The following is a 26,220-nucleotide window of genomic DNA, read 5'->3' as shown; positions in this document are numbered from 1 at the left end:
AAACAACAAAAAACCAAAACACATTAAACTTAAAGTGGGGAAGTTTATAATTTATTTACACAAATATAAACAAAAATAGAAACATCTCTGGAGAAGGAAAGAACCAAAACAATGGCTGGAGGCTGATCAGTCTGTGATAATTAACTCATCCACACCCCAGTCTTCATAGCTCCCGTCTGGCAGGTAACGACGGATGATGATGGGAATCTTGCGTGCTCTGAAGGGAGGACAGAGAAGTGAACAGAAAAGCCAGAGCCTTCACTATGTACCATTTCAGCATGCAATGGGAACTGAGGTGTTTAGTGGCCTCAGGAAGTTCATCAGGTTTAACTGAGACACCTGTGTGGCACCAGTGATTTGGTATTATACAGCAGAAGGGAGTTCCAACAGCCTTCTCTCTTTTATAGGTGCAAAGCACTGAGACTCGAATCAATCAAACACCCACAGGTGGTCAGCCTTCTGTTGCTACTGCAGGAACTGAGCCCCGTGATCTGACCCCACTATGAGACAACACCAAGCATCTAACAGATATAGGGGGGGGGGAAAAAAAAAAAAAAATTCAAGGGACTTGAAGAACAAATCCACTTTTTGTTTGATGGAAGATTTTTCCCCACAAGACACTACAAAAGTGGCAGAATTCCAACAACCTTCGTGGCAAACTGGTATTTACACAGTATTTTGCACCCTGAGAGCATCAGTTACATTAAAAGAAGGATACATGAAATAGGGACTACTGAGGCACCAAAACCTGGTACAGCTGGGGTGGAGCAGAGCATCTGCTTACACTGCTTCTAATTAGAAAGTGAGGAAGTGCTGAACACAATTTAACTTAATGGAAGTCGATTTAAGTCAGCAGAATGTAATCAGACAGTCTGGAATCTAACCAGGGCATCAGGTTTCAACCGTATCAGACTTGAAAAGTAATACAACTTCTTTAATGATCACATTCAGTGCCATTGTTTTTCCAGTAGCAAAGCAGCTCCCTCACGCCAAGAATTACAACTGAATTTTGGCAGAGAACAGGATGCCACTATGCTTTGTCACACCCTGACTTACTTTCTAAAGCTTATGCTCAGACAGTGACCAGAAGCAATTCAGGCTGAGCTTAGAGATCTGACAGGAGCATGACCTAAGGAGTTTTTGGCAATGATAAAGGGAGCTGTAATAGATATAAAAATCTGCAAGAGCAACTGCAATGCACTGAGAAACTGGGGTAGCAGAGGGACAATTCAGTTCAAGAACAGGGACTTCAAACAATAACGGAGTCCAGTTGCTCTGGACTGACCATGTAGACATTGTGGGTCAGCAGGGAACTCTGCTGTGGAAAGGTGGACCTGTCAGCGGTCATACAAAATACAGTCAAGAGGGATTTATTTACCTTTCTGTAAGCAGGGGATATGCCTCCCTGCAAGCACAGTAGGCCAAGTGTGCAAGGGTGCGGGAAAAGAACACTCTTAACAGGGTCTCCACACCACCAGCCTGACTCTTATTTCATTTTTTGCCAGCACTTCATTTGAACACAGGTCTGTTCAGACATCTGCTTCAAATCAGTTCAATTCAGGGAATTTAACTGATTCCAGAAAGATGAGGACCTTGGGTTCTCATCGTAGAAATACAGAAATCTCAGACTCTGAAGTAAAAACGGTCAGAGCACTCCTCATCATCCGCACTTTGCACAAGCAGCAAGGATGGGAGAGAGCAGCTGTGGAGAAGTCCCAAGGTGAAATGGGGGAAAGCAACTGTAGGGCTCACTGTTATCAAGGGAAGACAGGGTTGTCTTGGAATAAGCTGCTAAGTGCTGGGACCAGGAGAGCACTGCTGGCTTTATGGAAATCAAAACTAGGACTTACTTGAGTTCCTTCATGGCAATCAGCAAGGGGTCTGTCTCTCCTTCCAATTCCACCATCACTGGGGCACACATCCTGGGACAGAACATCAACAATCATTTGAGCAAATGCGCTGAGAGAGAGGAGGGACAGCTAAGCATGTGCATAACTATGTCACCCAGACAACGGTCAGTCAAGTAGGAGGGTGGGACCCCACTTGGTCAGATCTAATTTGCTCTCTTATGCACTTTGGGAAGAAAATTCCCTTAAGTGGTTATGAACTGAGCTTTTACTTGAATGTTCTTGCCCCCTCCCTCAGCCTCTGCTGACCAGCTGGTGCTCAAAGCCTGGTCAGATCCACACCCTTGCAGTCACCCTCTGCTGTACTTAAACATGAGAAAAAGAGTGGTTCTAAAATTAATCCAATGAAGAGAGTGGAAACACTAAAATGAGCGTGCCTCCTACAACTCCAGCACATCTCTTACATTCCGACATGCTCACACCTTCCAGGCTTTGTTTGGGGGGAGACAAGGGGCTGGGTTTACGACGCACTCTACCTCTAGGAAGAAAAAAATCAAGCACTTTGCAGAGGGTTGCGACAGCAGAGCAAACATGGGTGATGATATCCACCTGTTAGACAACGGCAGCAAAGAAAGTTCACGTTATGTGTGGATAAGGCCACTGGGGGCTGCTGCTGGCCTAGGTTCAGCACCAGAGGCAGAAGATGTAGGTGAAGCAGAACCAGGCGCCACAGGGTTTTCGATTAAAGGCCTGGCACGGGCTCATTCTTGCCTTCCCCCACCTTTCTGGCCTTCCACCAGTTGAAGGAATGTGCACAAAATCGCTTCACAGAGTGAAGACTGTGCAAAGGATAGCTCGGCAAAGTGATGATTAAAGCAAGATCTGATCACCACCTATAAGCTTCTAAACAGTGTAGAAGAGAAACATCATTTCAAAGGTGGATATAACCCAGATGAAACTCAGATGTGCTTTCAGACAAACCTTGCCACGCTCTAATGATCTTGCTCATAAGGCAGTTTTTCAAAAAGCACAAAACTTTTCGATATGTATTATTAAAAACAAGTCTAGACAGATAAATGGATCAAGTTGAGAGCAGGCAGCCTTAACAGCACTTAAAATAGGCTTTAAATGGTATTACCTATTATAAATGAGGCCCCACCATTCCAAATACTTAAAAAACTTACAGCTTGCCACAAAGCAACTGCACTTAAAAAAGATTTTGTGTTGTTTACTCCATTCCCAATTCCTACAGCCCTGTGGTATCAAGTGAAAATGTTCTGAAGCATCTCTCCCTCCAACATTGGCTTTTGCAAACCAGCTCTGAGCTTTCCAGCCCACACCTATAGAAGACAGAAACTTGGATCTTGTTGTATTCCCTACTTATTTTGCTTGTGACCTATGGAATTTCATCGCAGCTGCTGAATGCCCTTCTCTCTAGACACAAATACCACAGTCTCAGCTGGGGAAAGATAGAGACTTCACACCCAACTAAGAGCTCCGTAGTCCTGTGTTGACCAAGATGGCCAGCTGCAAGCTCAGCAGTCATGTAAGGGATTACATGAGATCCAGGGCTTTTTAAGGAAGGAGGAAACCAGCTTTCACCAGGAAGGGAGGAGAAGCTGTGGCAATGCTCGAGACATGGAGTGCAATACTCACGCTATCTGGAGGGCACGAGTGCCCAGGACCCTGGCTCGCTCGTATTTGGTCATGTAGGGGGTAGTGATCCGCTTCTGGTTTGCCTGCTGCCGCTCTCCCGAGGGGAGGATTTCCACGTTCTCCTGTCCCTCCTGGGGAAAGCAGACCAACGCTGCAGCTCTGCTGTGCGTCCCACTCCCGAGGCCCCTGAGGCCTCCCCAGCCCCAGCCACCGCCTAGCCAGGCTGCAAGGCGGACCTGCGGTACCGGCAGAGCCTGCCCGAGCCGGCCGGCCGGCCCGGTGGTCCGCGGGGCACCCACCTCCTCCGCGTTCTCCAGGTCCTCCAGCCCTTCATCCTCCTCCACATCGTCGAAGTCGTCCCCGTCAAAGCTGCGGGAGGGACACACACGTCGCGGGCCGGGCCGGGCCGCCGCCACCGGCTCCCCCCCCACCCGACGCCCCGGGGCGCGATACACCACCACACCGTCTCGCTTCGCCCTCCCTTCCCATCCCCAGCCGACCCCGCTCTCACTTGTCCTCGTTGTCAGACATGTTGCCTCCCCGCCGCTTCCCTGCCCGCCGGAAGTGAGAACTACTTCCGGGTGCCGGCCGTGACGCCGCCGGAAATGCCCTGGCGGCGCCGTTGCCGTGGCGACGCACCGCCGCGTTGCTCCCCCCCCCGCCTCCTGCGGCCTTCTCCTCCTCTGCTCCCCCGTGCCCTCCCGGTGCGCCGCCGGTCGCTATGGAGACGTCGCAGCTCCGCGGGACACCGGGCCGCGGCGGGAGCTCGGCGGCGGCGGGCGGAGCCCGGTACAGCCCGGCGACCCGGGAGTTGCTGAGAGGTAAGGAGGAGCGGGGCGGGGGCCAGGCCCGGCCCGGCTGCTCGACCTCCCCGTACCGCGCGGACGGGAGTGGGGGAACCGGGCGGGCCCGGCGCCGGTGGTGACGCCCCGGCTTGAGTCTTCTGAAGCTGTGTCTTCCCCTTTGGGTGGTGAGGGAGGATAGGCCCGGGGGGGACTTATCCAGCCCGGGCCCAGTCCCTGTGGGGAGGTGTGGGGCCCCCTCGGGTTGCCATGTTCACCCATGTGTCATGGACTCGATGGGTGGACTGTTCGGTGGGTGAGGAGTTGGTTGGATGGTCGCATCCAGAGGGTAGTGGTCAACGGCTGAGTGTCCAGATGGAGATCGGTGACAAGTGTTGTTCCTCAGGGGTCTATATTGGGACCAGTACTGTTCAATATCATAGAATCATAGAATGGTTAGAGTTGGAAGGGACCTTAAAGATCATCTATTTCCCCCGCCCCTGCCATGGGCAGGGACACCTCCCCTAGAGCAGGTTGCTCAAATATCTTAATCAATGATATGGACAGTGGGATTGAGTGTACCCTCAGCAAGTTTGCTGATGAGACCAAGCTGTGTGGTGCAGTTGACACACCTGAGGGACAGGATGCCATCTAGAGAGACCTGGACAAGCTCAAGAAGTGGGCCCATGTGAAGCTCATGAGATTCAACAAGGCCAAGTGCAGGGTCCTGCACCTGGGTCAGGCAACCCCTGGTATCAATACAGGCTGGGGAATGCAGGGAGCAGCCCTGCCGAGAAGGACTTGGGACTACTGGTGGATGAAAAGCTGGATATGAGCTGGCAATGTGTGCTTGCAGCCCAGAAAGCCAACCATATCCTGGGCTGCATCAAAAGAAGTATGGCCAGCAGGTTGAGGGAGGTGATTCTGCCCTTCTACTCTGGGGAGACTGGTACCATGTCCAGCTCTGGAGCCCTCAGCACAGGAAAAACATGTACCTGTTGGAGCAGTTCCAGAGGAAGGCCACAAAGATGATCAGAGGGCTGGAGCACCTCTCCCGTGAGGACAGGCTGAGAGAGTTGGGGTTGTTCAGCCTGGAGAAGAGAAGGCTCCTTCAGACCTTATTGCATGTTTTCAGTCCTTAAAGGTGACCTACAGGAACAATGGGGACAAACTTTTTAGCAGCACCTATTGAGATAGGGGTAATGGCTTTAAACTAAAAGGTAAAAGATTTAGACTAGATACAAGGAAGACATTTTTTCCAATGAGGGTGATGAAACACTGGCCCAGGTTGCCCAGAGAGGTGGTAGGTGCCCTGTCCATTCCAGGTCAGGTTGGACAGGACTTTTAGCAACCTGATCTAGCTGAAGGTGTTCCTGCTCATTGAAGGGGAGGTTAGACTAGATGACCTTTAAAGGTCTCTTCCAGCCCAAACTATTTTATGATTCTGTTTTTCAGTGATGATGGAGGAGTCAAAGCTGACGCACTTCCAGAGGCGGTATCTGATGGACTGCGTGAACCGTGAGTGATGGGTGATGGCCCTCTTGCTCTCCTGCCAGCTGCTGTTCTGTGGTGAAGAGCTTTGCTGCTTACCATGAGATGCACAAATTGCCCACAGCTTGCTTGGATGGGCAAGTGCTTTGAACCATCATCATGGCCGCTGCTGACAAGCGGGGACATACAGGGCAAGATGTGCCCAAGGGTCATACAGGCAACAAGACACAATGGCGTGACTTGAACCACAGTCTGTCTCATGTCAGCATGTACAAACACTCAGGGTGAGACATCTGTGCCACCCAGGGTCTTTGCTCGTGGTGCTGCAGCAGATCAATGGGTAGATCTTCTGCTGGCAGTAGCCCGGGGTCACCCATCTAGGCTTCTCTCTGACTTACCGTTATGTTTGGATTGTTCTCCAGGAGGAGATACCCTGCCGCTCCAGTGCCGCCCTGCATCCAGCAAAGAGCCAGCACCTCCTTTCTCCCCAGCAGTTTGTCAGCTGGTCAGGCTTTCAGCTAAACCACATCTCCGCCCTGCCAAGGTCTGCCAGGCAGGAGATGCCTACACGCGAGAGAAATTCAGGCCACAGGCAAGGCGTAAGTCGGCAAACACCACTAATGAATAAATAAAGCCGGCTGCTCCCTCTCTTCCCCTTCTGTCCATCCCCTGCCTGCAATCTCAGCAGCTGCAGGGGGTATCTTAATTGCTCTTTGTCCTTACGCTTTCTATTTTCAAAGATGCTTTTAAAATGGATCTCTGTGGGAACATCTGCTGTAAGTGCTCACTGACTTCTGCTCGCTGGCTGGGGGGGTGATAGATGGTAGGGACTCAAACAGTCCTTTGCATAAAAAGGGAGCGCTACAGAATTTTGTAGCTTATAAATGTGAATCAAACCTCTGATGTCAGTTTGATTGGCTCTGTGTGCCTGTGAGGTGCTTGCACACTTCAGCCTGGGGATGGGCTGTCATTAACCTAACACTTCCTCTGGCATCCTTAGCAGGGAAGCGGTGTGGCCAGGCTCCTCCCTGAGGTGACAACCTGATAATAATTTACTTTCCCTTTGGCATTCACAGGAGATTTGGAAAAGGAGAAGCAAAGGCTCCAAAACATCTTAGCAACAGGGAAGGATGTGGTGGAGTGCAACGTGAAGCAGACACTGGTTCAGACAAAGGAAGAGGAGATACCTGAGCCTGACCGGTTTGAAGAACGTACGTCTTTCCGTGCCCTGGAGGAAGGCAGGCGGGCAGGCGGGGAAGCCAGGCTGGGGTGGCAGGCCCTGCTGCTGGTAACCTGAAGCCCTTTGAGCACGAGGCACAAAGCCCAGTTTCCAAGAGAAAGGGCTTGCTGCTGTGACGCTGTGATGCAGCTGTCCTCGCAGAGGTTTGCTTGGCAGATCCAAGCTCCCTGGGCTGCCTGCACAAAAGGAACTCTGCTGGCAGGGGAATACCCTAGGGACGTGCAGGGTGACCTGGGCAGGAAGCCCAGGTACTGCGGGTCCTTTTTCCAGCCAGCATAACTCAACATAGACTAGGACGCTTGCCAGCCTGACCGTGGCTTGGGCTGTTCTCTTTCCCTCCAAGATCAGAGCACGCACTTACACTAGCGAAGCTTAAATGTCGAGCAGAACCTTAAGCAGGACTTTGGCCTGCAGAGTATTCTGGGATGGCCAAACCCTGCCTCATATCTCTCTGTGCTTGAATGTTCATGTGTATGGGTACATGCCAGCCGGGCCTTCGCTAGTCAGGGTAGCACAAAGATGCACAATGCTAGAATAAGGTGTCCAGAAGGGGTGCTTTGGTCCCTGCTGCAGGGAAGCCAGTACGACTGGCTTCACACATGCCTTGTATCCTCTAAAACTTGTCACAAACCGAGTGTTGTCCTTGACACATCTGAAATACCTGTGTACTTTGTACTGTGGCAATATTTGGGGACCAGCTGGCCGCAGGTCTGCGCTGCAAAGCGGCAGCTAGTGTTCTGTGCCTGTGCTGGTCCTGGGAGCAGAGATGGTTGTGGTCACTGGGTGCTGCATTTCAACTAATGAGCCTCAATGGCTTCAAGCAGGCTCTGTCTCCATCCAGAAACCAGTTAAATTGCCAGCAATTGCCAACAGCAATTGTCTGCACAAGAAAACAAGAAAGTTACCATTCCTGCAAGATGGGGAATGGTAAGAAGATGGACGGGGAGGGGAGAGAGAGGGGGGCACTTCCTATTGCGTAAGGGACTGCTGAGGTATTTTGATGACATATGCAAGATGAGTGTTACAGCAGACACCAGCCTTCCTTGGTGGGACCACTGTTCAAGCAGAGCTGGAAAATTGTGGGTTCAGATTTAGACAGAAATATATTTTCTTGCTTTTTGGCTGAATCCTGTTTCCACAGTGTTTTCTCTTATCCATCAGTGGTGAATGAAGTTCAGGAGAGGAAGGAGTTCCTGGCAGAGATGGAAGCTCTGGGACAGGGCAAGAAGTATCAAAGTATTGTCCTCACTGAAATCTCACAGGTATGTGAGGGTCCTGGCCGCATTGGCCATAAAGTGTGTGGAGGGAATCCCTAGCATCAGAGACCCTAAAGCAGAGTCTCCTCTGATGCCTGAGCAGGGAAGGAAGCAGAGAACTGAGTGTGTCCCTTCATGGCATGGGACAGGAGTGAATTTGGGGAATGGGGGATAGAGGTTTTCCGGCCTTTTTTCTGTCTCTGCATATAAGTTAACCAGGGAAATAGACCCTTTGTTCTTGGGGTTGGCAAAAGAAGAAGAAGAAAAGCTGCCAACATTTTCCCTGCTCAACCCTTCCCCTTTGTACTTTGCAGAAAATGCGTGAGATGGAGCTCATTGACAAGAAGAGAAGTGAGGAAATGAGAGACATCGTGACAAAAGACTTCCCTAGTGGGAAGTCTCTTTTCCCTGGTAGGAAATCTGATCCCCCGGACTAGGCCAAGGGAAAAACACAAGTGCAATTTGTTCCCACCTCGTTCTTTCCAGCCTCTTGGCATCAGAGTCTGGAGGGCTGCTCTGTGCCGGTGCCCAAAGAGGGGGCAGCACCACCTGTTGCCTAAAGCCAGCAGGCAGGAGCAATTTGTACACAAGCAGGAGAAGCAAGCTGTTGTAAAATCCTACCCACGCGCTGGATCCCTTCTTGCTCAATGATATTAAATAGATGAAAACACACAGCAGCGGCTACCAAAACGTGACGAAGCAGAGCCTCCTTTTGGCTATGCAGTTCCCCAGAGTCCAGCAATTCACTGGTAAAAATGTCACCCCTTTCCACCCACCCAGAGGTGGAGGTTTCTCGTGGCAGCATGATGATAACACACGTGTTGCGAGCCACATCTACGACCCACTCCTCTCCCCGTGGGACTGTCTGGGAAGGGCTGTGCTGGCTGGGAGGAAGATGCAGCCGCATAGCCCTTGCGCAAGCCTGAGCCTCCGGCGTTGCTGCAGGTCAGCGTGACTCTGTGCATCAGCAAACTTCTCGGCAGCAGCTGAGCTGGGCAGGCGCTCAGGAACACAGCTGCGCCGAGCAGGGAGAGGGGATTTCAGCCCAGCGCCTGCTGCTCTTTGCTGCGAGCTTGCATGTGGTTTTTTTGGTTCCTGAAAGCATGGTGTGCAGAATAGCCATCGGCTTCCCACACAGCCTGGAAGTGGCTCTTTGCTCACCTCATGAATAACCCCCACCTCTGTCCTCCAGCAGGCTGGAGCACGATGCACTGCTATTCCTGCGTAAATCCCAGCATAAAGTCCACCTCCCAGTTTCCTTCAGATCCCATCATCTGCTTCTTAGCAGTACTCTTGTCAGCCGCTCCCCAAAGCCAGGCAGCAAGAGGGCACAAAGGAAGCAGAAACCTAAGCTGCAATCAGTTTTTAAATCCATGGTTTCTTTTATTTCTGTTCAGGTGAATAGAGTTAGTACAGTATGATTTACAAATCAGAGTTTTCTGACCGGGTGTGGGGCCAAGGGGTGTCAGGCTGCAGCGATCCCCATGGCCTTTGGCAACAGTGAGGCGACAGCAGGCTCTAAAGCAGATTTGTTTCTCCTTGGAGAAAAGTTGTGCTTTGCCATCTCCACCTCTCCTACCACTGCTCCTCTACAGCCTGCCTGGGGCACGGCAACAGCGAGATGGTGTCACCAGCGTGGGGCTGAGCTTGTCACCTCTCAGCCACAGGGACCACGCTGGGATTGAGGAGGGGCTCAGGTCCCTCAGGTTTTTGGGGAATGAGGATCCCTTTCCAGAATGCTACGCCAGCCCCCTTGCAAGGCACGGCTCTGAGAGCCTTTTGGCTAAAGCCTGTTGGGGTTTTAGAAGGGACTGCAGCAGTTTGCTGGGGGCTGGTTATGTCTAATTTGCTAATGAGAAGGCATGATGAACAGCTGACCAACCAGACACCCATGAAACACTAATTCAGACTGATCCAATAATTCAATAAATAGCTCCTCGCCTTGGAGGAGAAGGCAGGAAACAAAAATGGAAGGAAAAAGGGATGGTTGGAAGAACACCGCCCCCCTCCATTCCCTCCTCCATTGTACACACACACGCACACACACATGACAAATAAAATAAGGGGTTTAAAAAGTTTTAGGGTGGGTTTGAATTCCTCTAGTAAAGGAAAGGTGTAAAAAATAACCAGCCAACCCCTGCACACTTTTAAAGTATACGCAGATGAAGCTGGGTAAAGGTCAGTTGTGACCGTGCCTCTCTCCCCAGCCGCTCAAGGGTGGCACTGGTAAGCAGGGACACCAGCTTAGTGTCCCTTGCCGGCACTGAGTCAGTCTTGAGCTTTTCTGCCCTTGCCTGGAAAAGGAATGTTCCTCCCTCCCCCCAAAAGCAGCAGAGTCAGCGGTGTTTAGCAGCAGCGGGGGGGTAAGATGTCCTGAGTAGGGAGAGCGAGCTGCGTCCCAGCAGCTGTACACCCGTCCCCTGGGGTCCTCTCAGCCCTGTAACGGAGCCCACCCAGCCCTGGTGCCTGAGGGAGGGGACAGCTCAAAATAAATAGGGCACCAGTTATTTTTTTGGCCGTGGCTCTAGAGCCTTGTGATGCGAGAGTGTTTTCTTAACATTTTAGTTTAGGCCAGTAAAACCTAAAGAATCCCGATTCTAATGCCAGAGTTTTCTCCTGAAGTTAAAAATGGGTCAGGAAAGGGACAAGAGCGGGCAGAGAGGGACAGGCAGGCCCAGTCCCCTCCTGGCAGAGGTCGGAGGCACGTGGAACTGTCACAGTTAGAGCGGGAGAAGGGATGGGGGGCAGTTAGTGCAAGTTTTTCCCACAAACACCAAACTCCTTGGCTTGCTTCTCAGTTAATAACAAGAACACGCAACGGGGTGACGTATCCGCAAAGCGAATCCATCTTCTCCCCGCTTCATTAGCAAGGCTTCACGGAGGGGACAGCCGGGCTCCTCTGCAGCCTCGGGAAGGGGAGCGCTTTGGTCAGACCCCCGCTCCGGGCAGAGGGCTGGCACCTCCCTGGGACAGGAGCTCCGGTGCCTGGGGAGGGAGCGGGGGGAGAGGCAAGGGGAGCGGAGGGACACAAGCCTCCCTCCTTCCTGGCAGCATCCCATCGAGCTGCCCAGAGGCCAGGGCAGTTGGGCAGCACACCCCCCCGCTGCTGGTGTTCCCCCGCTCTAGCTTTTCTCCTTGGGCGACTTGTTCTTGGAGTCGTGCTTGTTGCCCAGCAGCTTAAGCACCTTCATGGGCTTGAATTTGCCTTTCTTCTTGCTCTCTGTCTCCGTCTCCTTGTGAAATTCTGGGGTTGCAAAGGGAGGTTGTTACTGTGGGATGCTGATGGTTGTACACACACACACACGGCAACAGGGTGAGAGCCATGAATCAAAGCCCTGCACTGTATACACACCTCTTTCTGTGATCACAGAGGTGTGCAGCACAACTGTGCCCCAAATTTTAATGGCCCTAGAGGAAAGGCTCCAGAGTCTACAAAGAACACATTCAGTCTCTCCTCCTGCACACAATTTCATGACTGGCTTATGCTGCCCCTCGCTGGGGTCAGCAGTGAAAACATCCAAAAAACTTCCCGACTGTTTCTTACCTTTCCTTTTAATCATGGCTTCCAACATTTTATCCTCCTCCTCTTCTCTGAAAGAAAGAATGGGAAATAGGTCAGCAATTCAGCCCTGAAAACAGCTGTTGTATTGTTTAAGGCTGGAGAACCTCCTACTTATAAGCCATGGAGAGGCAGATCCATCACTGTCTTGTGAGCATTTGCTATCAGCAGGATAAATCCCACGTCCTGCAAGTCCTGCCCAGTTCTTTCCCACACAAGAGATTCAAATAGACAAGAATCGGGAAGCCTGGGAGAGGCGTCAGCAACTGTGACATCTTGGGACACCCCCACAAGACACTCGTGTGGCGTTGAGTCAGATGGGCTACACTTCTCTCCTCCAGCCCACCCCACTCCTCACTCACCTCTGCCGGTCCTCATCCAGGCAGTTCACAATGGCGTTCCTCTGCTCAATGATGGTCACCAGCTCCTGCATCAGCACCTTCTCTCTTCCTCGGTCCTCATCGGTCCAGTCCTTCTCTACCCAGCCAAGCGCCGAGGAAAGACAGGCAATTAAACGACTGAAGGAACTCTGAAATCCAAAGCTGTGGGGCAGAGATCCTCTAGCAGGATACCCTGCTACCCTGGCGTGCTGGAGGGCCAGTTGGGCTAGCAGTGCTGTGGAGGGAGAGCCCTGTAGGTGGCATCCCATGGGGACCAAAGAAGCCCATCCCTGCACAAGGTTGGGGCATGCAATGAGGTGGGGCAGCAGCTCTAAAGCCTGCTGATTGTGCTGGCATCCTTAAAGTCTTCACTGTGAGGGTGGTGGAGCACTGGAACAGGTTGCCCAGGGAGGTGGTTGAGGCCCCATCCCTGGAGATATTCAAGGAGAGGCTCGATGAGGCCCTGGGCAACCTGGTCTAGTTGGGGATGTCCCTGCTGACTGCGGGGAGGTCGGACTAGATGACCTTTGGAGGTCCCTTCCAGCCTGGGCAATTCTATGATTCTATTCTATGATTCTAAAGATCTGTCTCTCTTCACCTGAGACCCATGAGGTGACACCCAGGGGAAAACTGGAGGTAACTGCACCCAAAGTGGTGATTTACCCGGCTTGTTGAGGAGGCAACGCAGCTCATACTCCACATCCGACTGCCGCTGCTCCAGGTTCTGCTGCTTGAAGCTGCAAGAGAAGGGGGCACTGCCAGGAACCACTGGAAGGCTCCAGAGAGGCAGAACGTCATCCCAAGGTATGGGGTGAGCTTGGAAAGAAACCAAGCCTTATCCCATAGAGCCAAAGGGTCAGGGAGCCAAGCACCAGTAAGGACCAGCCCTGGCTGTTCAAGGCCTTCCTGGAGGAGATGCTACAGAAGCTCTGGGCACTTGCAGTGAATCAGTTCTGAGTGTGTTTGCATACATTTGTCTACTTGCCCTCTTTCTCTCCCTTCTCCAGGGAAGGAGGCCGTGGGAGGCTCTCCCCTGGAAGCACAATTTCAGGAGGGCTGAGACAGGGCTCCCTGCAAGGGCATCGGTGTCTCCCCACACGCTTGCACACACTCACATGTAGATGAGCTCTGACTCGTGGCGCACCAGCATGTGCTTCTCATGGATGAGCTTGAACCAGTCCACCAGCAGGCTGTCCTCAGGGCTGTCTGCCAAGCAAAGGGACAATTCAGAGCCATCCCCAGACCTGCAGGATCCCACCACCTGCAGCAGAATAGGCTCTGCTAAGCCAGGAGAGGGACACCAAGGTGGAGAAAACCTGACCCCAGCCTGTTCCTGAGCCCCAGAGAGACCTTTTCTCTTCTCCCACCTGTTTGCACTCTAGGGACTTCTCTGTGTCCAGGGTATGGCTGTGACCATTCTTGGAGCCCAGCACAGCCCCTTGTCCTCTTCCAAATCCAGCATCAGCAGGGAGGAAGTCACCACTGCTATCTCCTTGGCTGGACACAAGGCAGCCCTAGAATCCTGTCTTGTCCCACATCCACAGAAAGCCCACCCTACATACCATTCTCAGCGCTGCGAAGTTTTTCCTCCAAGGCCACCCCACGGTGCTCCAGCTGGTCCAGCTGGTGCTCGATGGCATCCATCTCCCCATAGATGTCTTCCTCAGGAATGTATTGATCTGTCTGCACCTGCCAAACCACAAGGCAGAGACTTCCATTACCATCAACCTCCAGTTCCCAGGGGTAACCCTAAGGCTGGTCGACACTAACGGAGGCAAGGGGAACAACAGAACACTCTACTTAAGTGTGGATCCCAAATCTCCACCCCACTCCAAAACAAAGGGTGCCATCCACAGGGTCCAGCCTAGAGACCATCCTTCTCCCCACCCACACCTGCATCAGCAGGGTGCATGTACACAGCTATGGCCCTGGGGATAGCACAGAGCTGGCTTTTCCCCCCCTGCTCCCAAAAGCCCTTTTACCTTGCGTTTGATCAGGGGGAAGCCATGACCCGGTGCAGGAGGACGCACTGGCTTGGAGCCCTTGGGAGGTTTCTTTGCAGAGGGAGAGGCGGCAGGCGATGGCTTCCGGTTGAAGGGGTTCTCTTTGCAGGAAGACTGGAGTTGGGGGACAAAAGGAGATGCATGAAGAGCCTGGAAAGGGGAGGGATACAGCATCCCAACAGCTGGGACTGAGCAGACAGGGCAGCCCTAGGGTTTGTCCTGCCCCACACCCTCCTAGAGGGGAACGCAGCACTGATCTCCACCACCAGCCTAGCCGTGGGCGAAAAACAGACGTGCTCCTGTTTGGCACCAGTTCCCCAGCTTCTCTCTAATAACCATGCTGAAACACTTTCCTTCATGCTTCCCTTCCCATTTCCTCTGACCACAAAACATCCTGCCTCTTCTTTAGCACCGGGGCAGGCAGAGTATGAGCAGAGCCACCATTTAACGAGCACACACCTGAGGCTTGCTTCACACATCAAACCTGATTAAAGGACAAGCCTAGATTAATGATCCCCACTGTGATCGAGTGATGGCCAGGAAAGAAAAGCCCCCTGATCTGGATGGGAGACAGGTCACCATCTCACCTTCAGCTGTGGTTTGGGCGAGGAGGGGGTCTTAGGGCTCCCAGCACCTCCATCTGAAGCCAAGAGGATGGGTGTAGGGCTAGCCCCAGCAGGAGGCTTGGGAGGCACCCGGCTGGGGCTGGTCTTTAAGCTGCCAGTGGAGATACTCCTGCTGGTGTGTGGGGTGCTGGGCTGCGCCTCCCCACTGAAGTTGGCCAGCTCGCTGGAGGACGAGAAGGAGGAGTTGGTGGAGAGACTGGCCGGGGCAGCAGGACTTTCACCGGAGCAGATGCTGGCCAGTGGCCTGTCAGTGCTAGAGGTCTTGGTGGCTGTCGGCGTGTGGACGGTGGGCTCGGAAGAGCTTTTGGGAACCAGGGCCTCATCGGCTTCACCCAGCACCTTGGCTGAACTCTCAGAGTTGATGCTCTCGAGGCTGAGCGCTGGAGACGGGGTGGAGGACGATGGCTCAGAGTGCGACAGCCTGGAGATAGGGTGGTGGGCTGCAAAGCAAAGGGAAAGCTCAGAGAGGAAGGAGGGGCCAGCCAGGAGAGAAGGGGAGAGTGGTACATACTGGGGGCAGTCGTGAGTGCAAAGGGAACCAGTGTCTGTCTCTCTTCAGAGAGGACAGGCAGGACCCTGCAGAGAAAAGGTCTTGCCTGCAAACTCTGTGCTCCAGCGGGTAGAGAGGACATGGCTAACAGAAGTCCCAGCACAACCATCCCCTCCTAAAGGCCTGGCCTGCCAGGGTGATGCAGAGGTGCCCTGGGAAGGGGGAGCCCCCAAATGCCTGCACAGGGGTTGCGGAGGAGGGATAAGGGGGTGGGGGGCAGCTTACCTAGCGGGGAAGCACTGGGGGCTCGTGGAGCTGGCCGCTTCTTCGCCTTCGGGCTGCTGTTGGGAGTGATGCCGTACCAGGGGTGGAGAGGCTTGGCAGCAATCTCACTCTGCTCCTGCTCAGGCGTGCTCTTTTGGGCAGCAGCACTCTCCTCTTCCTCCTCCTCCTCAAAGGGGTTGTATGGTTTGGGCTCTGTGACATCAGGCTTGTTCTCCTCACTCCTGGCTTTCCCCACCCCCTCCCCATCCTCCTCCTCTGAAGTCCTGCTTGGAGTCTCATGGCTGCTGCCTGGGGGAGGAGGGGGAGCTGGCTTCTTCTTGGGCTCTGCTTGCACTAAGGCTATCCATGGTGGGTCCTTGGCTCTTGCAGCAGCTCCAGCACTGGGAGAAGAGAGACAGATGTGGTAGGGAGCACAGACAAGCTGGGAGGGTGAGGCACAGCAGAGGGACTTCACCCTCAGGGGAAAGGAAGGACGGAGCAGGATGTCTCCCATACAGAAGCAGCTTTCTCAGCCAAAGGTAGCTCTAGTCTTCCCCAGACACAAAGTGTCTCGTTCTCTGTGGGCAAACCTACAGGCCTGAGGGAAGCACAGCCTGCCCAACTCGCCCACCGGGCCCAGCGTTTTGGTTTCTGAATATTACAACCTCTCCAGGCCCGCACCATGGCTCAGTGAATCCCTGTTCATTGGGAAAGCAGCTATCACTTGCTGCACGCACCCGTGCCTTCACCATTCCGAACCTGGGGTGCTTGTGCAACCTCTGTCCCAACAGCAGGCAGGAATGAACCAAAGTCAGTGGTCTGGGTAAGAGCCCAGGACATGTAAAGGTTGCAGCCGGGCACTCACATCGTCCCTGCACTGGACCTTTCCTGGGACAAACCCTCCACGAGGCAGACAAGTGTCTCCTTCTCAGCACCCACAAGCAGGGCCATTTCAGAAGGCACTTGGCAGTCTGCACAAGACACAGAAATGCCTTTCTGAAGCCCCCAAACTCTTTACAAATCCTAAGAGATAAAGACCCCGGGAGGTACGGGCAAACACTGTCAGCCCAACTGTACTGGGCACCTGTTGGGTAAGGGAAGGGACCTGGATCATAGTCTACATCTTCCAAAGAACAGGGGCTGATGGAGGTGGGAGAGGAAACCACAGCTGAGCCATCCCCACAGCCCCACCTCGCTAAGGGGTTTGCAGGTGACCTGTGAACAGAAGGACCTACCGATCAGAGGAGCAGGGTCTCCCTCGGGGTTTTGGGACAGGGGGGCTGGGTTCAGGTACCCTACCTAGAAAGACACAGGGTCAGACTGTCACAACACCAAAAGGACATGAAGAAAGAGGTTAAATCAACATGAGACACTTATTATGCATCTACCTGCAGAAGGCTGGCTATTCCTACTCCCTGAAGACCTCATGGTGTTCCTCCCACGGTCGGTGCAGTCCATCAACCCCAAACATCCCCCTTGCCTTTTTCTCCCTACCCCATCCCTGGAGCTGCACCTGGAGAACTGACCTGCCCCCCTCTGTCCCCACACCTGAGAACTGCTCTAGCACTGCCACCTTCCCTCCACGCTGGCAGAGCTCCAGAGAATTTCAAGGGAGCAGGCAGGCGTAAAACTTAGTGCTGCTCTTTGCTCTATGGGGACAGCTGGCAATCGAAGGCTTGGCATTCAAGACTAAGATTTCTTAGAAGGCAGGAGGGTGTCAGGCTGCAGAGAAGGAGCAAAACTAACCTGACCTGCAGCCAACCACCTCAGCTACTGCAGAAGTGGGGGGTAACTCCTGCCACCACTGTGCTCCCTTACCGTTCACCATGCCAGGCCCATATTCGCTGCCCTCACCCTGGAGAGTGGACCTGGGCCGGGGGACAGGGTGAGAGGCTGGAGGGGAGAGGGCTGACGCATCGGTGGCCCTTCTCGGGGCAGGGGTGGGCCGTGTGTCTCTGAGCCGTCCGTCCAGTGAGGTCGCTTTGTCCTGGGGGAGCACGGTGGGCTTGCTCGGAAGGGGAGGTCTGGGGGGAGTTTGGGAGACGGGTGCCCCGCTGCCTGCATGGGCAAGGGGCACCGCTGTCTCTGCTTTGCTGGGCGTGCTGTCCTTCTCCACTGGGCTGGCAAGCCCCTCCACAGGCACACGGGTCTCTGCAATGCTCTCCAGGGAGTCACCATCATCCTTCCCCACCTCTGCTCCTGCGGGGACGGTGTCCTCACCCACGCTGCCCGCCCCAGTTTCAGTTCTTAGCTCTGGCGACCGTCGGTCTGGGCTGGGCCTCCTCTCTGTCTTTCCACTCATGGTCAATTTACCACGATGTTGCGTGCAGACGAAAGTCCCTGCCTCTGACCCAGGCTTGTATGACCCCGGGAGCAGCGTGCTGGAGCACTCCTTACATCTGCCAACAAGAAGAGAGAGCCCTGTGAGATGGGGGACACCATCCTGCCCCTCAGGGAAGGCAATGCACCTGGGAGATCCTTGCAGGGCTGTGGAGTTAGCTGCCACCCCTGCTACTAAATCCTAGTGGGGTCATGGGGAAGTCACTCAGGAAAGGAGAGGAACAGAGAAGTGTCACCATGCCACTGTATGAACCCGTGGGGAGTTCACAACTCAAATACTGCATGCATTTGGGTTGTGCCTTCAGCTCAGAAAGTATTTAATAAATGTGGAAGGGCAACAGCTGGTATTGGGATATGGCATGGTTCCCAGACCTAGAAAAGTAGAAACCCACAGTTTTCCTGGAAAAGAGGAGGCTGGTGGGGGACAGGAGAGAGAGCGCTACAAGATCACAGGGGGAGAGGGATCAACCATTCACAAACAGGAGTATCATCTGGCATTGGGGAGCAGCTGCTTCAGAAACAGCATGGAGGCTACGGGCTGCCTTGTAGGGGGCAAGGCTCCAGGGCAGGTTAAAGAACCATAAGACACATTTGTGGGGGAAAAAAATAAAACAATTCTGAGCTGTGTCTCCCTCAAACTCTGAGTGTTAAATAAAATTATGCCACTTCCAACTCAGGAAATCCCTGCACTAGACGCTTGAAGAGCAGTCAGGAGAAGCAGCATACAAGCCTAGCCTGGTCTTGCACCCATCTTCGCTGGTGCTGACCACAGCCCCCACCAGGGTCATGGCATCTGGCTGGAAGGACAAGGGAATGACACAGTAAGGCCATTCTTACACTCTGCCTTGTCTGCTGAAACTGGGCTAAAAGCTTCCCCATCCTTCACTGTCTTGGATCATCCATTCTTTCCCTACTGAGCCTTTGAATCCTCCCTAACGAAGCCCTCCAGGCGCAAGTGTGATGCACAGCGCTGGCAACCAAGTCAGCCCTTTTCCACCTGGGAAGGGAGGCGGATGGCACACATGAAAGGGAGCCAAGGGCAAGGGGCTGATCAAGCACTCCCATGAAAACCAAGCTTGTTCCTTCTTGTCTGAATACCCGGTGCTCACAGCAGCTGGCTGCTCTATGCTGCAAGCAGATAGTTTTGGTGAGGAATTCTGCCCTGGGTGTCCAGTTGACTGGGGTTTCCTTTGAAATGTAGAGCAGAAGCGTGAGGACGCAGGGGCTCTGGAGAGAAGGGATATGATGAAATGAAGAGGTGGCAAGTTCAGGCAAGGGAAGAAAGAGGTTTGTTTTGGTTTTATCTCCGTGAATCCACAGAAAATGCTGCCACAGGACATTCCCGACCAAACAGCGCCCATGAATCAGCAGGGGAAAAAAAAAAGGAAAAAAAAAAAAAAGACAAGGAAAGCATAAGGAGGCAAAACACTCAGGATAAAATTACAGGGATGCCACTGCTCAGTCTGAAGATCAGTCATGATCTGTGCCAAGGCAGACATGGCACCTCTCTTATTCCTGGTCCACGAGCAACGCTGTACCTGCACCCCAAAGCTCCTGCTTGTGCCACAGCCACAGGTGGGAAGCTTGATGGGCCAGCTCAGCTCCCCTCCTGCCACGCTGTTTCTGTGACACATCCCCAGGTGGCTTAGGCAGGAACTGTTTATACATGTGAATGAGACCTCACGTATCTTCCCAGTGGCTCAATATTTCTGTCCTCAGGTGCCAGCTGCCCACTTGCCAGCTCTTGTCCTCTCATCCTTTCATCATCAGAGCAGGGAAAGCAAAGTGAAATGACTTCACAGGTGCTGCAGGTAAGGACCTGCACCTAGGGAGTAACCACAGAGCTGCTGACGTCTAATCCCTCATTCCTCAGTTTGGTAACAGCCTGCAGCTCTCCACACGCTCCCCCGAGAGCTCAGCACCACCCCAGGCAGCGTGGGAGCCTGTATATCCAGTTGAGGATGTGGACTGTGGGTAGAAGGAGGTCTGCAGGATGATGTCCTGGCTTAGACCTCCTTGGAAGTTGGAGGGGGGGGTTCCGGGTAGGCAGGTGGTAAAAGAGGCAGAGCATCCTGGTTTATGGAGGTGGGAGAAGCACAAGGGGCTGGGATCCCAAGTCAGTGAAGTGGGCAAATGCAAGAGAGCAGGGGAGGCAGGGTGTAGGGGAGTCAAGCAGCACAGGGTGGCACACAAGGGGCTAGTCGGACCTCTCGGACCGACTGGCAGGCAAACAGATCCTCTCCAGTATCATTTCAGACACTGTCATCGATGGTCCGTGTTGCACAAGGACACGGACACGCAAAGACTGGGTGCAGCTGGCCACACACCTCCAGTTTATGAAGGACACCCCACCAGGACATACCTGAAGCACTGGCGGTGGTAGAGCTTGCCCTCGGCCAGGTAGCGCTGGACCAGATGGACGTGCTGCTGGCAGGCTGCGCAGGTACTGCTGAGCGTGCTGCGCTGGGACTGCTCCGGCCCGTCTGAGGGAGCATCGTCCTGAGACACGACACGTGGGGAGCTCAGGATGGGGGCCACGAGCTGCTCCCCAGCCCGTGGCTCCTCCACAGCAGCTGCTCCCTGTGCGAAGCCTGTCACTGAGGGCTTGTGGCACAGCTCAGGAGGCTGACAAGCCACAGAACAGCTGCCCCTGAGTTCAGGGACAGGCAGGCTGCCTCTTCCCAAATTAGAAGGGGCCACTCCCAAAGGCGCCTTGCCCCTATCTAGGGCTGAAGGGCTCTGGAAGGGACTAATCCCCGCCAGGCAGCGGGGACCTGCAAGAGGAACCCCCAATCTATGGAAAATGTGCCATCCCAGACATCTGCTAAAACCTGAAAGAAAGGGCCAAGAAAGAAAAAGGCACCTTTTTTTCTTTTCTAATCCCACATTCCTGCTCTTTCCTCATCTACAGGGTTATCCTCTCACAGGAAAGAGGGTGCTTGTGCCCTGGGTGGCTCAAGGAACCATCTGGCACCCAATCTGCCCAACCTCTTGCCTGCCATGGTCAAATTTCAGTCCACGGACTCCTAGAGAGAAATCACTCTCTCAGCTGGGACCTGCAAGGCACCAAAATCCCAAACAACCCTCCCACCCTGAAATACATCGAGCAGGGGAGACAGGGAGCAGGGGAGTAGTACTCTCTGCAGGTAGCTCCCTGCAAAGATCCATCCCACTGTGATGGACTCTCTCCTGCGCAGCGCAGGAAGCACTCGCTGCCTCAGGCTGGCTTTGAATGAGAAAGGAGGTACCTGTGGTGCCGGGGGACTCTCGACCGCAGCCACAGGCTTCTTGTGGGACAGCAGAGGAGGCGAGGAGGCAGCAGCTGAGCGCTTCATAGGCGGAGGGACTCTGGCTGGAGGCAGAAGGCAGGGAGGATCAGGCAGGGAGAGGAGCGGTGACTCACACCACCCATGTCAAGGAAGGGGAGGGGAAAAAAGAAAAAAAAAAAAAATCATCTATCCTTGTGACATAGGACAGGAATTGCTGCTCCTGACACTTCAGCGCCTATTTTAGGTGGAAGAGACAAACACAATCTAATAATGGATTGTCTGTGAGGCTGCCAGAGAGCCTGGCCCTGCTGTGGATCCCCTTCTGTGGCCCAGGGCCACCAGGCTCTCACTGTGATTTGATTTACTCAACAAATGCTGCTTGGCTTCCTTGTAACTGACTCCCTAAGCAACGCTTAAAGCCCAGAGCACCCGGGGTAGCTGCCTACGTGTTATTGTGACCCACTGGGCCCCAGGGCTTCCAGGCTGTCAGCAGGTCTGTGAAGCATCCCTTGCCCGTCAGGGCTGGCAGTCACACACCAGTCCCCAGTGGGAGTCCTCGGCCAGGAGGCCAGCGTCCCTGGAGAAGTATGCGCACGTGGAAGAGATTTATCTGACGTTGTGGCTAGAGAGCGGAGCAGAGGAGACCTGGAGTCCTCATCTCCACCCAGGAGGGATGTCCTGGAAGAGCTGTCTCAGAGCAGCACTCAGCTCAGGTAGCAGTTGCAAGGACAGATGAGCTGATGCGAGACACCCCACCCTGGCCCCCCTCCCTGTCCTCCAGTCACTTTACACTTGCCAATGTGATAAAAATTAGCTGCAGTAGGCAGGCTGCCTATCTAGCTTTCTCCCATGTTAGTGGGTTAAAGAAGATGACAAAGGGGTCTGATGAGCACCAGGGGTGGTGGCCCAACCCAAGCTGCAGGAATGCAGCGCGGAGGGAGGAGAAACAAGGCGTTCCTCTTTCCGCTGCCTGAGCTGTTAAATCACTCTCCACCTCTTGTGAAACCTCATCCTACTCTAACGCCGTGTTCCAGGCCCTTCTCACCAGCACCAGAAGAACCAGGAGAGGCAGGTACTACCCACTCCTCCCCCTTTTCCCCACAAACACACACTTCTCCCATTTGCCATAGGAAGGAGGAACGACAAGGTAATTCTGGATTTCCTGTACTCAAATGGGGCCAAACTGGAAGCCAGAGGGGTGGGAGGACACTCACCTTGGCTGGGGTTGTTGAAATGGTTGTAATACTGAGACACGTAAGTCATGATGCTGAGGCAATCAGGGACTTTCATGGAGACCATGTCATTGGGATCTAACAGGGCTGGGATGCCCAGCTCCCGCTCTGCCAATTCAAAGGCCTGCAGAAACAGCAGAGACAGATGGTAAAGAGAGAAAATTGATACTCTCTGACAAATAACAAAGTTGGAAAGACCCTGGGAAAGGTTAAGTAGTAAGCCTATGACATCTCTGACAGACAGAGGCTCCCAGACATGCTGCTTGACTGGAAAGGTGGCATCAAAAGCAAGGGAACAAGTTGCTGCAGCTGCCCTTTCCTTGAAGTCATTTCAGCTGCCTGTGCCCCTAAAACTCCCACCTGAGGGGTCTTGGCATTCAGCTGCTGCACTGGGACAGTGAGGGTAACTCTCAGGAAGTCTGTTTTTACTGGAAAAATACCCAATGTTTCTTCAACCCGTGAAACAGGCACCCCACCACTGCTTCACTCAAGAGCCCAGCACAGAGCTGGCACCATGAATGGCCGAAGGTTGGCAGATAATTCCAGTGATGCAGCCAAACACCAGCTTTATTGAGCAGTAGCCGTGGCCGCCCCAAATGCTCACCCCACAGAAACACTGACCCTGCCCATCCTTTCATGCTCTGAGGTGCCACATCGTCCCCTCCCACCATTAACATAGCCTTCAACAGCCAGCAGCCTGCCACGCACAGGCCACTTCGGTGTTTTTCTGTGTTTTGGGGAGCAGAAATGACAAAGGCATTGTGATAAGAAGCACACAGCTCCTCCAACTGCATACATGACTACTTGGAAGGAAGTCACGAAGGAAGAAAATAACTGAGAGCTTCCCACTTAGTGGTGTACGTGGATTACTGGTTATCCACCAGCCATCCCGCTGTTGTGCCGAGGGCAGCGTAACCACAGTGACTCCGAGGGAAAGGGGATGAAAGACTATGGCAGGGGTTGGAGAGAAAGCGAGTCAAGAGGGGATGGGAGTGATGTGGGCACTGAATGGTGAGGTACCAGGGACAGGGTGTGGGTAAAGACTGAGGGTGCCTGGTCTCTGGGGCACAAGATGCTGTGCAGGGTGTGGGATCTAAAGAAAAGGAATGGAGAAATAAATGAAAATGGCTATTTGCAGTAAGTGGGGGTGTAAAATGCCCACTGTGGGCACCCAGGTCTGCTCAGCCCAGCTTTAAGCTGGTTCTCCAGACTGAGCCTTGCTGGTCATAAGGCTGCAAGCAGCAATGACAGACCTCAGCTTAGGCAAGAAACCTGTTGTGTGGCTCTCGAATGGGAAAAGATAGCTGCTAATGGCTGAAAGGGGCCAGTTGGTCTAGGTAAGGGCATGGCCAGGACCCAACTGGAGAGCCCTAATCCCAAAAACCCAAATCACTCAGCTCAACTCGTCTTGGGAAAGTGATGGCCTACGTCTCTCCATGGACTGTCAGCTGGAACCTGTGGCAATTAGGTCTTTCTCTCAGCAAAACAGCAAGGCTATTGCTGCTCTGTCCTACCCCTAGCCCCCTGGTGCTTGCCATCTTCCTGTTTCCACTGCCGCATTCTGCTGTTGGCTCCAGCTGTCACAAGCAAGAGGGGAACACTGCAGACCAGCCAAGGTCCAGCACAACCTTCTTCTCCACTTATGCCTGGAGTAAAATTAGCTTCCTGCTTTCATTGCCTGCAAGTCTAGAACAGCTGAGGTCAAGAAGCTGTTGCACCATTTTAATCTTCACCTGAGATGTTGTCTTGGCAACTACCAGGATAACCATCTTATTTTCTCTTCAGTCCAGGCTGGAAGCTAATGTTTCAGATTCCTTTGTTTCTGGAGAAGCTTCTGCTTGTAACTTACAAACACAGATTTTTCTCACCCCCTCACCACCATCACGAAGTCCTCCCACAACATATAACCTCCATCAAGTCATTCTAATGTCCCTTCTTCCTTTTGTGTACAGCCTAATGGGGACTTACCAAGCGGTTATTCTCGTAGACGTCATCCTTGGAGAGGGAATCAAAGTCTCTGAAATGAGAAAGCACAAAAAAAGCCACATGAGATGCAGAGGAAGAGTGCCCCAATGCCACCACATGCAGGTTCTTAGGACAACCAGCCTTCCTGGGACATTACAACTCAACATAAAAGACCCTAGATAAACAAAACCTTGACAAACCGGATTTCAGGTTGAAAAGGGACATAGAACCTAAAGGGAAATTGTAATCAAAAGAAGAAAGCAAGTCCCAAATGAGTGGTGGCCAGGAAATGAGAATGCTATTCTCGTCTCTCGTTACCTGCTTGTTCTGCCCTCATGGTTAAAGGCTGCTGAAATACCAGGGCCATGTTCCAATTAGCACCAAACACCGCTGCACAAAAGGGTGCACATCACCCCAAACTTGTCACTCCAAGGCCACCAGCACAACAGCAGGAGGAGGATGGGGAAGCAGATCCCCCATCTCAATAGAAAGAGCCACCTGTGCTAGATCTCTTCCTCGTCCTTGGACAAACCCCCCTGCACCACCTCAAGGGGTTTGAGGTCACCCCAGGATTTAGGGTGACACAGAAGGTCTTAAACTGCACCTCTGTCCTCGCTTGCAGCCCAACACCTGCAGTACACAGCAAACTGGCCTCAGCCTTTGCAGCGAGGCAGGTTGCCAAATGCAAGGCTGTCAGGGCACAGAGAGGAACACCAGCAGTTCCCGATCCGGGCACGTTGTGGCATTTCACTTGTTCCCCTGGAACCCTCTGGGGGATCGAGTCAGCCTGGTCACAGGGACTGACTAGCTGCCCTCATCAGAGGAGCAAAGGGTAGAGGGTTAAAGCGGCCCTCAGGTTTTCAATAGAGGGGGAGAAATACAGGAAGGATTTGGTTATGCCTCTTGTATGCGTGCGTGGGTATGATGTGTGAAAACAGCATCACGCTAAACTGATTACAGCTCCTTCCTGCCAAGGATCTCAGCTGTGCTACCAAAAAAAAAAACCCATGCAGCAGCTTGGGGTGTCCGTGAGCTGGGTTCACGGAAGAAGATATAGCACAGAGAGGTTTAGGGTCAGGTGAAGCCACTCCAATGGCCTGGAGAGAGGTACCAAGGCTTGGGAGACTGACCCAGAAAGACAATTCAGATTAGGGGCAGGGGGAGAGCGTTCCCCTCACCCCAAAGGCGGTGTGCAGGAATCAGACAGTGAATCCTCAGCTGTGTGCCCATGGAGAGGGGCTGTGGGAGCCTCCCTTCCTCCATCCCTCTTTGGATTTTATTGCCTTTTCCTGTAACAGCGAGCCAACTCGCCCCGGCGCCGCGCAACCGGCCCCTTCTCGAAGCCCCTCGCGCGCCTTTCCTGATGCTGCAGAGGAAGCCCCACGATGAGCTCAGGAAGATTTTCCCAGCTGCCTGTGACACCATAAAAATTACACTTCCTCCGTTCAAAAGCCAGAGGCTGCTGGTGCCGTTTCCTCCCAGACGAACGGAGCCGCTGCCGCGGCAGCAAAGGCGGCAGGCACTGAGAAGATGGGCTGGACCTTCAGCTCCGTGTTAAGCTCCTTTCTGAAAGCTCAAGCAGACACACGCACAGAACTCAGCCTGCTCAAAGCACGGCAGCTTTTCCCTCTCTACACACTGGTGAGAAGAGGCATCACCCACAGCCTTTGCTTTGATGTGAAAACTAGTGCCTTTTTTCCTTTTTTGTATTTATGACTAGTTTCCACTGGGAGATGCTTTTTTTTTTCTTTTTTTTTTTTTTTTTCTAGAGAACTCCCTTTACCTTGCCTTTTGTTTTTTTTCCTTTTAAAGAAAATTCC

The 26,220-nt window shown here is 53.3% G+C and overlaps 3 protein-coding genes across 7 annotated transcripts in view; 1 reads left to right on the top strand and 2 right to left on the bottom strand.

Moving 5' to 3' along the window:
* Positions 1-29: 29 nt before the first annotated feature.
* Positions 30-4,103, bottom strand: POLR2F (polymerase (RNA) II (DNA directed) polypeptide F). The gene is made up of 5 exons (XM_014963950.1): positions 4,015-4,103; positions 3,803-3,872; positions 3,504-3,634; positions 1,851-1,922; positions 30-217 (listed from the first exon to the last, which is right to left on the bottom strand). Exons 1-5 carry the CDS (start codon positions 4,032-4,034, stop codon positions 127-129), a joined length of 384 nt encoding a protein of 127 aa, XP_014819436.1. The 5' UTR covers positions 4,035-4,103; the 3' UTR covers positions 30-126.
* Positions 4,104-4,116: 13 nt separating this feature from the next.
* Positions 4,117-8,944, top strand: LOC106901323 (chromosome unknown open reading frame, human C22orf23). Of its 2 annotated transcripts, XM_014963948.1 has the most exons (6): positions 4,117-4,324; positions 5,741-5,803; positions 6,199-6,375; positions 6,853-6,987; positions 8,178-8,278; positions 8,587-8,944. In XM_014963948.1, exons 1-6 carry the CDS (start codon positions 4,225-4,227, stop codon positions 8,707-8,709), a joined length of 699 nt encoding a protein of 232 aa, XP_014819434.1. In that variant the 5' UTR covers positions 4,117-4,224; the 3' UTR covers positions 8,710-8,944. The 2 variants fall into 2 exon arrangements, with proteins under 2 accessions (XP_014819434.1, XP_014819435.1); XM_014963949.1 differs by lacking the exons at positions 4,117-4,324; positions 5,741-5,803 and adding an exon at positions 5,835-6,060.
* A 686-nt stretch (positions 8,945-9,630) lies between these two features.
* The window catches only part of MICALL1 (MICAL like 1), a 22,041-nt gene continuing 5,451 nt past the window's right edge, over positions 9,631-26,220 (bottom strand). Inside the window, exons 2-16 of one of the 4 annotated variants that reach the window (XM_014963943.1) lie at positions 24,404-24,452; positions 22,418-22,559; positions 21,183-21,286; positions 20,297-20,433; positions 17,413-17,993; positions 16,830-16,893; positions 15,616-15,995; positions 14,802-15,280; positions 14,194-14,328; positions 13,774-13,900; positions 13,327-13,417; positions 12,875-12,948; positions 12,194-12,308; positions 11,817-11,863; positions 9,631-11,516 (exon numbers count right to left, since the gene is read on the bottom strand). In XM_014963943.1, the coding sequence (XP_014819429.1) occupies positions 11,395-11,516; positions 11,817-11,863; positions 12,194-12,308; positions 12,875-12,948; positions 13,327-13,417; positions 13,774-13,900; positions 14,194-14,328; positions 14,802-15,280; positions 15,616-15,995; positions 16,830-16,893; positions 17,413-17,993; positions 20,297-20,433; positions 21,183-21,286; positions 22,418-22,559; positions 24,404-24,452 (2,647 nt within the window). In that variant the 3' untranslated portion in view covers positions 9,631-11,394. The other 3 variants (XM_014963946.1, XM_014963945.1, XM_014963944.1) reach the window with 3 other exon arrangements.

This window comes from Calidris pugnax, unplaced genomic scaffold, assembly GCF_001431845.1.
Source record: "Calidris pugnax isolate Ruff unplaced genomic scaffold, ASM143184v1 scaffold44, whole genome shotgun sequence".
In the NCBI taxonomy this organism is placed as follows: domain Eukaryota; kingdom Metazoa; phylum Chordata; class Aves; order Charadriiformes; family Scolopacidae; genus Calidris; species Calidris pugnax.
This window is presented reverse-complemented; position numbering and strand designations above follow the sequence as displayed.